The sequence below is a fragment of the Macaca nemestrina genome, chromosome 15, assembly GCF_043159975.1.
Source record: "Macaca nemestrina isolate mMacNem1 chromosome 15, mMacNem.hap1, whole genome shotgun sequence".
Taxonomy (NCBI): Eukaryota; Metazoa; Chordata; class Mammalia; order Primates; family Cercopithecidae; genus Macaca; species Macaca nemestrina.
This window is the reverse complement of record NC_092139.1, coordinates 49,709,321-49,723,721: the sequence shown is the minus strand read 5'-3', so window position 1 is coordinate 49,723,721 and position 14,401 is coordinate 49,709,321. Positions and strand designations below refer to the sequence as shown.

The following is a 14,401-nucleotide window of genomic DNA, read 5'->3' as shown; positions in this document are numbered from 1 at the left end:
TATTTCTCATGATTTTACCATCTGGCCTTGACTCAGCTGGGCAGTTCGTCTGCTTGAGGTGGTACCTGCTGGGGCCAGAGCATCTGAAAGGGACTCTCATTTTCTAGGACTTTTCTCCATGTGACCTCCTTCATTCTATAGGATAACCTGGGCTTCTTCCAAGGTGTCTGGATTCCAGGCAGCGAGCATTATGAGAGTGCAAAAATGGAAGTTACAAGCCTCTTAAAGCTCAACCTAGAAGCCACATTCAGTCTTCCATGTTTCTCCAGAACCAAAGGTTCAGATTCCATAACCATCTTTACTGCCCTCAAATACTTGTTGGAAAACATTTACATTTGGAAAGTGTTCCATTGATTCATTTAACCCTCCCCCTGTTGTATCCTTATGCTACCCCTGATTTTTTTACAATTACAAATTATACAACGCCAAGCATTCTTGTATTATGTCTTTGAACTCTCTATTTCACTGTATTTCTTTAATTTCCTTGAAGGTATGATTCATGGAGCAAAGGTTCCTTCTTCCTGTCAAATGACCAGATCACCTTAACAAACCCTTCTGTGTAAATATTGCTGTGGGAGTCAGTGATGTTGCACAAGTCATTCATTCTGCCTCTGTGACAACTGTGTCCAGAAACTTGCTATTGCTTAGGGAGCAGAATTTTGAATTGGAGTATTTAAATTTCCATTTATGAGCCAGGTGACCCTGTGCATGTCACTTCTCCTTCCTAGAATCTAGTTTCCTTAAACTAATTTTGGACTTTAAGTTTTGATACCTGGACTATAATCCCAGCACTTTGGGAGGCTGAGGCAGGTAGATCACTTGAGGTCAGGAATTCAAGACCAGCCTGGCCAACATGGCAAAACCCTATCTCTATTAAAAATACAAAAAATTAGCCAGTCATGGTGGTATGCAACTGTAATCCCAGCTACTCAGGAGGCTGAGGCATGAGAATCACTTGAACCAGGGAGGCGGAGGTTGCAGTGAGCCAAGATCGTGCCACTACACTGTATCCTGGGTGACAGAGTGAGAGTCTGTCTCAAAAAAAAAAAAAAAAAAAAAAAGTTTTGACACCTGATTCATTTGGGTCAACATATAAGTTCATTTTTATTTTCAAGAAAAATATCATTTTGATATTAATCCTGGTACTTTATCTGGATACTGGTCACACAGGAAAGTAATAATGTCTGTAAGAAAAAAATCTAGACAAGAAGTCTGTAGTTTATTGGCAGCAAAAGGGTAAAAGGAAAGGAAACACCGAGGTGCTTGCATTTAAATTGTTCAGGTTTAGTCTCACTTCATTACTTTTTAATGGAAACTCCTCAACCATATCATTTCTGCAGCTTAGCAGGATATTTTAAATATATAAAGAAAGTAAAAAAAAAAAAAAGAAAAAAAAGAAATGTTTATAAGAACATGTTTGTATGAGCTTATACTTTTTAGCAGTCTTATGCTATACATACATTACACAGATACCATTACATTTAGTTTTAAAGGATGTTCAAGACCATACAGTAAGAAGACATGTATTCTTTCACACATTCCCAAACTTCATTCTTCCATGATGCTGGAGCACAAAAATGGTACAGCCAAGCCTCTTAGGAAAGTGTAGAGAACCATCAAGAACATGCAGGGAGTGCAAGGAGGTATAGGGGGCAAGGGTGTCAACGTATCATTTGTGCCTTACACTCGATGACCCATGATTCATTTATTCCATAGGTTTTTTTTTTTTTTCAACTAAATATTTTAAACCAAGAGTTGGAACAGTTATAAAAGCAAGCACGATTTCCTTCTTCTAATTCTTCTCATCAGCCCTCAGGGTATGGAAGAGGATTACAGACCATTCATGTAGCAGTGTAAAGGAGGCTTAGCATGACTAGCTCCATTTTGCTCCCCGCTGCCCCCGTCCAGTGATATCTTTTAGGTTAATTGCTTTTGCTCATCTCTTCATGTAGGGTGAGCTAACAATGGCAGGAATTTAGTTTATAGTTTAACTTTAAAGCAAAGATGACGATAGTTCCTTCCCAAAACTAACCACGCAAGAGATAAAGACAGTAAGCACACAAGTAACAACATTATGTTAAAGATTTATAGGAGCAATGTGACCTGACCAAGGGCAAAGAAGTTTCACAACTCCCCCTTGGACCCTTGCTGTAGCCCAGATATCTGTCACCTCTTGATCTCAACCACCTCCCTCTTCCCTTTCCTCGAAGATAAAAGGAGCCTAAAATTCTATAAATTTAAGGTGATTCCTTAGGACATTAGTTTGCCATCTTCTTGGTTTGCTGGCTCTTGGAATAAAGTCATTTCCTTGCCTCAACACCTTGTCTCTTGATGTAATTGGCTGCCATGAATCAAGCAGTACTGGCTTTGGACTCAGTTGCCCTCATCACTCTAAATCTACTTTAGTCTCTACTGAGAGATTTAGAATGTTGGTCTGGAAGAACTCCTAAACATGGTCTGGACCAGGCTTTTTATTTTCCTGGGAGTTCCCTGAAGCTCATTCGATGTAACAAACCTTCCTGCAGATGCACAAGTCCACAGGTAGTGGTGTGAAAAAATAGGACCTAAGGCGGGCTTGTTTCTGTCCAAACACACATATATTCCTTTATACAAACTCCAGGGCAAAGACTGAGTGTTATGCTTAAAGACAGATATACCAAGCAACTCAGCAGGTAGCTTCTAGAAAAGCAATGCTTCAGAATCACCTTGGAGTTTCTGAAATAATTTGACCACTCCAGGAGGCCAGGGGTGAGATGGACGGAGACATATTTTACTTGTCAAAGCACAGAAAACCAGGGTATACATGATTTGAATGTGCTGTAGCTCATCTTTTCCCCTTCAAGATGGCAAGCTTCTAGGGGTGATCCTTTCCCCTTACGCTGTGTTATTTGGTTTAAAGATTTTCAAAGTTTATCCCAAGCCATGCTGTGGGAACTTGGCAAAAACCGAGGGAAATCCAACATGTTATTTGCAAATAGTTTTATGGCTGGTCGATCAATTGAAAATCTCACCACAAGGGGCATCTTACCTATTAGTTGATCTTCTTGTTGACTCTCTGTTGGGTCATTTACCTTGTCAACCTGACTATTCATTTCCACTGTCACCAGAAAAAAAAAAAAAAAAAAAAAAAAAAAAGTTAAATATTCATTAAACCTAAATCTCTGAGACACATCAAAATGGCCCATGATTTGATACTTTCCTGATTTCCTATTTGTTGCCTCTTTTCCATTTGTTTCATTCATTCAAGATTTGGGGACTATTCTTGTAGATTTTTACTGGTGGGAGGAGAGGATATACCTCAGACATCCCCTTCAAATCTCATGTTGAAATGTAATCCCCAGTGTTGGAGGTGGGGCCTGGTGAAAGGCGATTGAATTGCAGGAATGTGTCCTTCATGAATGGTTTAGTGTCATCTTCTTAGTGATGAATGAGCTCATTCGTGAGATCTGGTTGTTTAAAAGTGTGTGACATGTTGCCTCTCTCTCTTGCTTATTCTCTGGCCATGTGAGATGCATGCTCCCTCGTCCCCTCCCATGATGACTGTAAGCTTCCTGAGGTCCTCATCAGAAGCAGATGCTGGCACCCTGCTTCCTGTAAAGACTGCAGAACGATGAGACAATTAAACCTCTTTTCTTTTTAAATTATCCAGTCTTGGGTATTCCTTTATAGCAACACAAAAACCGCCTAACCCAGTGGAGGAGGGCAGGATTGCCTTCTTCCCTCAACTGTAGAAACTGAGTTATCACTTCAGACCAGATTTTGGGGTTGACAGTTTGGATGTACATATTATGATTCTTGGATAAATTCAAAGGCTTTAATAGATATCTAAGAAAATAAAGAGAGAAGGCAAAGCAAAGCACATCACTGACATGCAGAGGTAAGCAGCTCGCTCCAAAATGTCAGTATCAGGCCTGTTTGGTTTGCTGTACTCTCAATTTCAGAATTCAAAACAGACCTTGCAGACTTGCAGATAGCTGCTGCAGTGGCAGTGAGCGGCCATGAAATAAAAAAGCCGATCCCATAGTCGTGATAAAACACGTGCTTTTACCTGACTCAGTGTATTCTATGTGAGCATTTGCATAAAAATAGAAGGCATGATTACTGCCATTCTCCAGAAGTAGCCCAGAGCAGGCATAGCATTCACTCTAAAAATTTCCAAGGGTCAGTAGGTTTAATTAGATTGGTATTTTTTCAAGCATCAGAGTCCACATTATAAGCTGAGAGACTGAATATACAAATAGACAATGACCAGATCATATATAATGATAGAATTCTTATGTAAAACGTCTGCAGAAGCTAGCCGAGGCAACCAAAACACAGTCTCTGCAGCAATTGACTCAGAATGGTCAGGACTTGGTCAGGGACTGTCAGCATTCCTATTTTTTGCCCCTGCTTCCAACTTGGGACCAACCAGGGAAAGTCACATGTATTCCCTAATACAATCACTTAAGGTGCCCCACTTCTAGTTGGCCACGCCCAGCTTCTCTATGCCAACAACCTCCAATCAGAGGATGCTTGAAGTATTCCCTTTTTTTAATCTGTAAAGGGGGATTTCCCATCCCCTGCCCACCTTTGAGCCTGCCAAACACAAGTGATAATGGCCACCTTTGTTACAGTTACCTTTGAATAAGTAACCACTGTTTGTTCTCATTTGGGCCGTTTTCATGTATTTGCACAAAACCAACAGCCTATATCTGCTTTTTCACAAACATGAAATTAGTGTAACGTTGTGGCAGATGCTGATTTTCACACTTCAAGGAGGCTTGAGAGAATGATGTTATACAGCATCCACCGAACTCTCTTCCAATAAGGAAGGTTTTAAAAGCAATTCTCCTTGTTCTCACCTGCAAACTGCCCTGAGTTTCTAATGATGTGTGAACTCATTTTAAACCCCATAAATAAACTGGCCAGATGCAGCAACCCTATGTAAGTATAAGCATTCATCCACCGTCCATCCTGCTCTGCAAAGTTATTGTAAGTTTACCCTTCTCCGTGTGGGAGTGTGCAGGATAAAATAGTGTTTCTTTTTCCAATCAAGGGATACTAGTTCTAAAACCTACTAATAAATGGTACTATAAAAAGCATCCCATCATCAAATAAGTTTGGGAAAAGCAACTATAAATCATGTTAAACAAGTCTCTTTCCCTCTGAGACTTCTGAGAGCCTGCAATCCCTTACTGTGTATGGCGAATCTCCAAGCGAGGACTAAAACTTACTATTTCACATTTACTTCTCTTTTATTCATGGGCCTGATATTCCTCAAAATATGATTTGTAAAGAACTAGCTAAGAATCATGCCTATAGCATCACAACCAAGCTGAAGCAGGTTTAGTTCAACTGCTCATAACTAACATGCAGTGGCTCTTAATGGACGCGTCTGGGGCTTAGAAACGTTCTCATGGGCAATGCATGCCCATGAGTAAAAGGTCAATTTGGGCTATATAAGCCAACGGGCTTATAATTAAGGGAGGCAATTCGGGTGATGATAAGCCTGTGGGAGCAGGGAATACCTGGTATAGGAAATTCTATTTAAGACTACAAATAACATCCACCATTAGCTAAATGTTTTCCAAGGTCATTATCAACTCAAAGTAATTTGTTTTTTTCCTTTGGTTAAAATAACCCAAATGGCAAGATATTTAAATGACTGATCACCTAACCAATTCTGGTTCTCCTAAACTCTATGGGCCAGTGGAATCAAATACATATTACATCAGATAGGCTTAAATAGCTGTTTCTCTAGCGTAAGTGATGGTATTTCAAAGGGCCCTTGGCATCATTGTGCAGGGGAAAAGGGATATTAATATTCCTGAGGCTCAGACTCTTTAGATGCCTACAAAATTAGATGTACGTTTTTAAAGGTTTTTTGAAAATTTATTTTTAAGGTGCTTTTAAAGACTCACTATGTTTTTAACCACGGCATCGGATGTGATAGAGTGGAGTGAAGTGATGAAGGTACAGGAACAATCTTAGCCCACACCCAAGGTAAGGCTCTCCCGAATGCTGAGTGGAGCAGGGTAACAGGAGGCTAAGTACCTTTTGCAGAAGTTAAGTAATGCTTCCATAAAGTTCACTAGGTAGACTTCAGTTCACTTTAGTCTTGAAAGTATCTATTGAGTCCTCAGTATTATAAGATATGATTAAACCAAGACATATGATGCTTTAAAACAGCAACAGGTTTGTTTTTTTTTTTTATAAGAGGCTGCTATTTTTATTAGTTTGTAATACAAAATGGTTTTTGAAATTTACCCTGTTCAAACCAAATATGCTGCTTTATAGAACAGATAAGCTCCCTTATTTCTAGATTACACATAGAACATATGCCAGATTTGTAGTTTGCATGGGCTCCAATAGCTCAGAACCTTACCATCAGGACCTGGAGTATTTTCTAGGTCATTGGAGCCTTCACTTTTCCCAGGCACTCTAGGTGTGTCCTCGCCTGGAGCTGAAAGAGAGAAAGACCACAGTCCCTGATTAACAGAGAATTATAACAGCCTGAGGGCCAATCATTTCTGTCACCCTCCATTGCCCTTTGAAATTCAAAAATACTCCTGGGATTCAACTTCTTCTTCAGAAATGTTAAAAGAGGAAACAGAGGCTTGAATTGCTTGAATACTTTAGTGCGGCCTTGTAAGTTCTCTTCAATTTGTGAGATGATCACATATATACATATATAGTTTCTCAAATTAGAAATCTTGTAGCATGACAGCAGGAAAAGTTGATTTCCTCAGAACAACCTACAGTTTAAATTTAGGGAAGTGTGTCTGTATGCATGGGTGGGTGTGAGAGAGAGTTTAAGTCGTTTAACCTTAGAAGAGGAAACAGAGAAAATGAATTTTGCCTTAGGCATGCCTGAAAGCTGAAAGATTCATTTGCCTGGTAGTGAGAGTTTTTGTTGTTGTTGTTGTTTGTTTTTTAAACAGAAATGAATGGTTTAGTTGTTTCCTTAGGAGACCTCTGATGCTCCCATTATGGATTGCTGAGAATTTAGTCATCAGTAGATTTCCTTTGTGACTGGCCTCTATTTGCACAGCTTCACAAGGTGCTTCAATGAGAAGCTTCAGTGTAGTAAAGGAATTGTGTTTCATATGGCAAAAACATTTCCAGGTATTCAAAAGGACAATCATTTCTTGCTTCTTAGTTAAATCTCTCTTAAGTTTTTATAACTTGAAGCGCAAGGACATTTGTAAATACAAATACATATATAAAGTGCTAGAAAACCCATAATTTTAAAGGTTTTATGATCTCTGTACATTTTTAAAGAGAGGATTAAATTTATTTTCATTACCTGATTACTTAGTGCCCAGAGTATGTTAAACTTCATGTGCCTATTGACGAGAAAAAAGCAAGGACAGGAAAGATCCAGTTTATAACGTCTACAAAGGAAGAGATCTTCAGAGGCAAAATGTGTACTCTTGGTAATGATGTATTGAGGTTGACAATTAAGAAATATGATTCAAAGGTGACTGGGCTCTGAGCTTAGGTAGACGAATGGCAGAGAGGTCATTAATTGATGACATATAAAACAAGCAGAGTGGTAAAAGAAGAAAGTCTTTTAGATTTAAAGCCTGAAGTGCAGGGGCATTTATGTGAGATATCAAACAAGTTTTGCATCTAGCATTGAGGAAAGAATTATGAGGAGAGAATCATGAATGGAACAGGTGGGTATTTGGGGGACACCAAAATAGGGTAACATTCGTAGTATGGGAGTAGATGAAAGAACTCGGGAAAAGGATAACACAAGGGAAAAAAAGGACTCATGGTCTCCTCAACTCTTCAAGGACAAGATGAAAGTCACTGTGTCCACAGTGCTTTTCACTAGTTCCTGAGAATGAGGTGGAAAAGGAAAAATAAAACTTGGAACTTCCAACTGGACTCGTTAACACTATATAATACCTTTCTCACACTGCCTATTCTAGAAATGTACCATTTTTCAATTGTTCATCAACATACTCCTTGAACACACAATTATAGAAGAAACCATTGGTGAACTCCCCTAAGCCTGGGAGCAGGAAAACTTTGCTAATTATGCCTTAGAACACAGAAGTAATAGGGAGCAAGAACAAAATAATTGACTTTATAAACATAATAAACTTTTTAATGGAAAAAATAGCAAAAGAGATGTTTAAAAAGCTACAAATTGAGGGAAAATATTTGCAACTTTTATCATAGACAAAGTGTTACTAAAATCTTTAACATATAAGGCCTTCTAAAAATGGAGATGAAGACCACCAACTTAATAGGAAAATGGGCAAGAGATTTAACAGACAGTTAATAAAAGAAGATATAAAAATGGCCTGCAAAACACATGAAAAGGTAATTTACTTTGCTAACAACAAGAGGAATGCAAATTAAAATTATAATGAGAAAGGGATTCTGCCTAAGGTGGACTGTCATGATGCAGACTAACCCTCTACCGAGAACAGCTAGAAACACCAAATAAATTATTTAAAAATAGCATTGTAAGGCCCCAGAGTGCCATGAATGCAGGACAAACCCGAGGAAACGCAAAATGATAAAGCTGACATTGCACATGTATCAAGAAGTTGAACAGAGCCTGCAGGTGTTTTGTGAGGCTGGGGCAGGGAGCAAAACTTGAAGGTTGGGTTCTACCAAGGAGAGGTACCCTGCTAACTACCTCAGGTTTTCGGTGGGGTCCCCTGAAGGGTTACATCCTGGGGGCAAGGATGAACTTGAAATAGACCAGCTCTTTAAAAAAACCCTGAAGTCTAACTTTTAATTAATAAGATTCCTGATTGAATTACAGCGCTCTGCTGACTGTCAGACGCAAAAGTGAATCTTCTCTGGAGGAAGATTAAAAGCCTCAAGTTATCTCTACAGGTTTTCAAACACAGTGTCCAGAATTCAATATGAAAATTACCTGGCATTTCAGAGGAACAAGAACAAGTCACTGAAAACCAAGAGAATAAAAGAGATGACATATGGATATACATCAGAGATCCAGGTATTGCAGATGCAGCTTAAATAACGATTAATGTATTTTGGAAATTGGATGCCAAGTTGAATAATTTTTATGGCATAGTAGTGTATCAGAGAGTTGGATACTTTTTCAAAAGTCAGATGAAAATTCTAGAACTGAAAAAAAAAAACACAAAAACAAGTTAAGAATTCAATAGGTGACTTTGACAGCAGTCAAAGTTGAAGAGGAGGTTAGTAAGCCAAAAGCTAGGTTGGAAAAAGATATAAAGCCTAAACTGCAGATGAAAACTGCAGATAAGAGTGAAGAAACCATATGAGATAGGATTTATCTTATGTAAAAATGGAGCAAAAGGAATATTTTAAGAGATAATGTCTGATAATTTGCCAAAATTAATGAAAGATATAATCTGAAACCACTGTTTCAAGACCGTTATGATTCCCAAGCAAAATTAATGAAAAAAAAACTATCACTCAGTCTAATCATTGTGAAACTGCTGAAAACAAACATTAAAGAAAAAAAATAAAGTTATCTAGTGAATAAAGATCCATTAACTTCAAAATAACAACAATAAGGCTTATAGATAAATTCATAACAAAAATAATGGAAGCCAGAGATAATGCAATGACATCTTTGAAGTGTTAAAAAAAAATTTCAAATTTGAATTTGAAATAAAATATTTTTTGGAGACTACGACTGAGAGAATTTCATGTCCACAGACCTATACTGAAGAAATAGTTTCCACTACCCTCAAAAAGAAATAAATGTGAAAGGTAATGTGGACAAAGACCTTCACATCATTATGCAAAACTTTCTTACACAGGACAAAGCACCAACCATTAACATAAGTTTATCAAAACATGCTAAGGGAGAGGAAAATAAGCCAAAGGACTCCTATACAGAATATATAAGAAATAAACATACAAAATAACCTTGAAAAGACAGGGAACCCAACAGAAAGTGGGCAAGACACAAACAGACATGTCACAAAAGAGTGTATTGTGGCTGGTCACTTAATTTTTTCAATAACTTTGACCAAATCTCATGGCACTTAAAAGCCTTGGCTTTTTCACTAGTGAAATGATTATAAAATATTCTGACTCATCTTAACTCTCTGGGACATCATCAGAGCTATTTAAAATATAATAATAATATTATTATTTATAAGAAAGGATTACTGTGGAAAAAATTAATTGATAAGCTCTATCTAAGCATGACTTTCTTGACTATTTTCATAGGGTCCTTGTTTGTGATGGGATCTAGAGGTACCTGTAGCTGATTCTTTCAGGAAGTATCTTTCTAAGTTGTTACTCTCAGTGGTAATAACCCTGCTTACATTACTATGGAGAAACCCCTCTGGTATCACAGAGAACTTTCTATCTAATAGGCGTAATTCCAGTGTATTAAACAATGCTTAGTGAAATAAGGGAGGGTACAAAACACTTTCAAAAGTTAGATAAGAGAGAGGAAAATGTTGAAGAAAGCAAAATGCAAATAGTAAATCAGAAAACAGTAAACATTGAAATTTCTTGCCCTATGCTTGTCCTTCTAACCTCATTTCACAATGGAATGTGTGAGAAATCTCAGGTTGTGCCACTGTATTGGCACAGACTAGTATGAGATTCAATGGCAGGTTTGAAATCCATGAAAAAGAGAGAAAAAAACCAGAAATCAAAGTTGTAGCTCTGTATACCGCTATATTCCTGGAGCAGAGGGAAGTATAGTCTGTTAGATTGGCATAGACTCCAATACTATGTTTGGTAGAGATTGTTCATTAATTTAATATCATGAGTGCACATTAGGTTTTTGTGTATGTGTGTGCATGTACTGTGAATATGATGCATATGTGTGCAATGCTATGTTTATGTGAGTTTGCATGTGCATGCTGCGTGTGTGTGTTGTTTGTTTGGAAAGTGGGAGAGGAATGACAGATATTTCTTACTCTGTCATGCATGTGGAACTGGTACTATCCTAATAGCTTCTACACTGCTGGGCAGTGCAACTGAATGCCCTACAGAAATGAATCCATTTCACATAGACAAAATAATCTGATAAAAGCAAAAATGGCCTCTGTGGCCTATTTATTCCAGTTTGCCTGTCCCTCCCTCTATTTTGATTGCTGCTTGTTGAAACACAAACAAGAGGTACATTCCAGAGCTCCTAGCAGGGGATAAAAGATGCAGAAATAGAAAGAGTCTGGGACATTCAGTACTATTTTCATTTTCCATCAACAACTGCAACTGTACTCCTCAAACCCTTGATTATAGCAACTTTTTCTAGGTTAGTGGAGTTACATAAAAAGTAATAAATGAGGCAGATGTCATCATAGAAGAAAAGATACTGAGATGCACACAGAATGTAGTTAGACTTTTAAATATATAAATTTGAGATATGTTGGGGGGGTTCTCCAAGCTTTTCTTTTGAGATGTGTATTGACAGTAAACTTCATACAACAAATAGAATTACAAGTAATTATTTGGCAGAATCTGTAGTTGCATAGGTGACATGATAGGTACAGAGAGCAGGGCCTGTCTGGACTCAATTGTACTGAATTAAAGTGGTATCAACCCAAAGCAAACCTTCCAGAACCACCTTGACAACTTTTTCCATACCTATGTTCCAACTTCACTATTAATGTAATTGGATTAGATAATTCGTTCAGAAATGTTTCCTTCCTACCTGCCACCCTCATGGGAATCTACTTCACTCTCTCTTGACGCTGGGCTTAATTATGAAATTTCCTTTGGCCAATGGGATGTTAGCAGAAGCGTGTCAAGGAGAGACTTGAAATGCATTTGACAGTTGGGGCTTTCCTTCTCCTACCTTTTACCCCAAGAACAACATGCTTTATGGGCAGCTCATCCGAGGAGGATGGGACTAGGACTCAGCTCATAGTTGGACATACTTCCTGGTCCAGACTAGTTGCAGTTGATCCTAATATCCATGAGCAAAAGAACAGACAACTGTTCTAAATCCCCTGAGGTTGAAGATGGTTTGATGTGAAGCATTGTTGTAGTGATAGCTAACTAACACACCTAATGATATACTTCTAATAGATTCAGTCCTACATTTGTCTCAATTTTGTCCCATAGAAATTATAGCTATGAAATCATGAGCTTCATTTGTGGCTAATTTTTTAACATGTCATAATGTGTTAATCTTTACATGACCTAAAACCATCTATTAAACTACAAATGGTGCATGTACAAAACTTTGAGAAACACTGAATTAATGTATACAAAGGAGAAGTCCCTTAACAGGCGAAACTCTGCTCACTTCTTTTCCTCTGGGTAGATACCCAGTAGTGGGGTTGCTGGATCAACTGGGAGTTCTACATTTGAAAAAGATACTTGCACATGCATGTTTATAGCAGTACAATTCACAACAGTAAAATTGTGGAACCAACCCAAAGGCTCATCAGTCAACGAGTGGATAAAGAAACTCTGGTATATAATGGAATACTATTCAGCTGTTAAAAGGAATAAATTAACAGCATTTACAGTGACCTGGATGGCATTGGAGACTATGATTGTAAGTGAAGTAACTCAGGAATGGGAAAACCAAACATCGTATGTTCTCACTGATATGTGGGAGCTAAGCTATGAGGACACAAAGGCATAAGAATGATACAATGAACTTTGTGGACTTAGGGGGAAGAGTGGGAGGGGGCGAGGGATAAAAGACAACACATATGGTGCAGTGTATAGTGCTCAGGTGATGGGTGCACCAGGATCTCACAAATCACCACTAAAGAAGTTACTCATGTAACCAAATATCACCTGTACCCCAGTAACTTATGGAAAAATAAAATAATAATAATAGTAAAGTGTTAAAACTGAATATAATACCAAAAACAAACAAACAAACAAAAAATAAAACAAACTCTGCTCACTGCGGTATGGTTCTAAAATGGGAGAAAACTCATTTTGGAGTTTGGGGCATCTGCACGTACATTTAACTCCCAAGCTCAAATGGAAGAAGGCTATTATTCCACATGTATAGACACGAATTTATGTTCTTTTTAAGCTAATGATTGTTGGAAAAGATGAGCTCGATTAGATTTCATTTTCCCCCAGACTTCCAAGTTCACTATCTAGGTCTAGAATGCATGTGCAACTAAGTGAAAGGAGATCAAAGACCAACATAAATAGGAATAACACAGTGTCAATATCAACACCCGCTTGAAGAGAAGCTGAGTCCGTGGTACACTATGCCATAATGATACTTTCCCACAAACTGCTCCTTATAATGAAGTCACCAGCACTATCTAAAATAATCATCATGTAGTTCCAACAGCCATAAACTAAATAAATTTAACCTCTTAAAGAGCATTCCAGTCCTTGATAATGGCATGGGTTTATTCATTCACATAGCTGTAGTCACATCCAGGTTTCATATCCAGATATTCTGTGAAAATCCATATGGGTGTAAGAGGTAAACAATTGCTCTTAAAATTCATCCAGTGTGAAAGGAGGCAAAATAAAACAGGTAGCAATTTACCCCACTTTCCCTACAACAAATGCCATTCGACAACCCACAACTCCAGCCTCTATAAATCCTTTCTCTTATTGAGTATGCCTTTGTTTTTTTTTTTTTTTTCTCTCTATCTCTCTTTCTCTTTTTCCCTCCCCACCCCCTACTCTGATAGGTTCTGAACCTCAAGTTTGCTTATTTCTGGCTATCTTTCTTAGAGGTGTCACTATTAGTGAAAGGGGATGGAGTTTAACTCACTAGACTTAGGCAGAGCTGATTTCAAATCCAAGTCCTGGCATTTCTATTTACGTGATTTGGGGGCAAATTCTGTTCACTTCCAGAGTCTCCGTTTTGTCACTTACAGAGGGAGTTAATGATATCTCTCTCATACAACTGGAGGATCGAAAGACATGACTGACTATCATAAATGCCTGATTAATATTTATTGGCTACTTCTGGATATCTCTTCATCACTGACCCTTAAGAACACAAACTTAGCTGAATCACCTCTTCATATCATTCAATAATTTACCACATATCCCTCCTCTGGGGTATCATCCATTCATTCTTCTTTTGTACAGTCAGCATGTTGTGCTGCATACCTACTATGTATGATGCTTAATTAAAAGAGTTAAATGGATTAGAGCTCTGATGTAGCTAGATTACATCTCAGAGGAGAAAGCACTGTTGCTTTCTGGCGTTGCATTTTTCTTTCATTCCTTCTCCTTGTCCATAATTAGCTTTCTTACATTCTACATCTACATGAAGAACAAATAAGTATCAAAAATAAAATGTCACGCATTGTCTTTCTGACTTTGGAACAAGACTCATTCTTTTCAATTTACTATAGGTAAATTGGTCCAGTCTTTACTTAAAAATCAGATTCCATATAAAAACTTTATTAACATGTATCTATTTTACTCTCACTCTTTCAGTTTTTAGTTGGAAATGGGCTGTTTTAATTAATAAGTGCCAGGAATAATTTTTTTA

General features: G+C 37.9%; 1 protein-coding gene across 29 annotated transcripts in view; it reads right to left on the bottom strand.

Annotated features, from left to right (window-relative positions):
* Window positions 1-14,401, bottom strand: part of LOC105481485 (mono-ADP ribosylhydrolase 2) — a 2,105,812-nt gene that overhangs the window by 2,266 nt on the left and 2,089,145 nt on the right. For all 29 annotated transcript variants that reach the window (XM_071080856.1, XM_071080850.1, XM_071080851.1 and 26 more), the window contains 2 exons: window positions 6,368-6,445; window positions 3,029-3,097 (listed from right to left, as the gene is read on the bottom strand). In XM_071080856.1, the coding sequence (XP_070936957.1) occupies window positions 3,029-3,097; window positions 6,368-6,445 (147 nt within the window). The remainder of the gene's footprint in view (window positions 1-3,028; window positions 3,098-6,367; window positions 6,446-14,401) is intronic.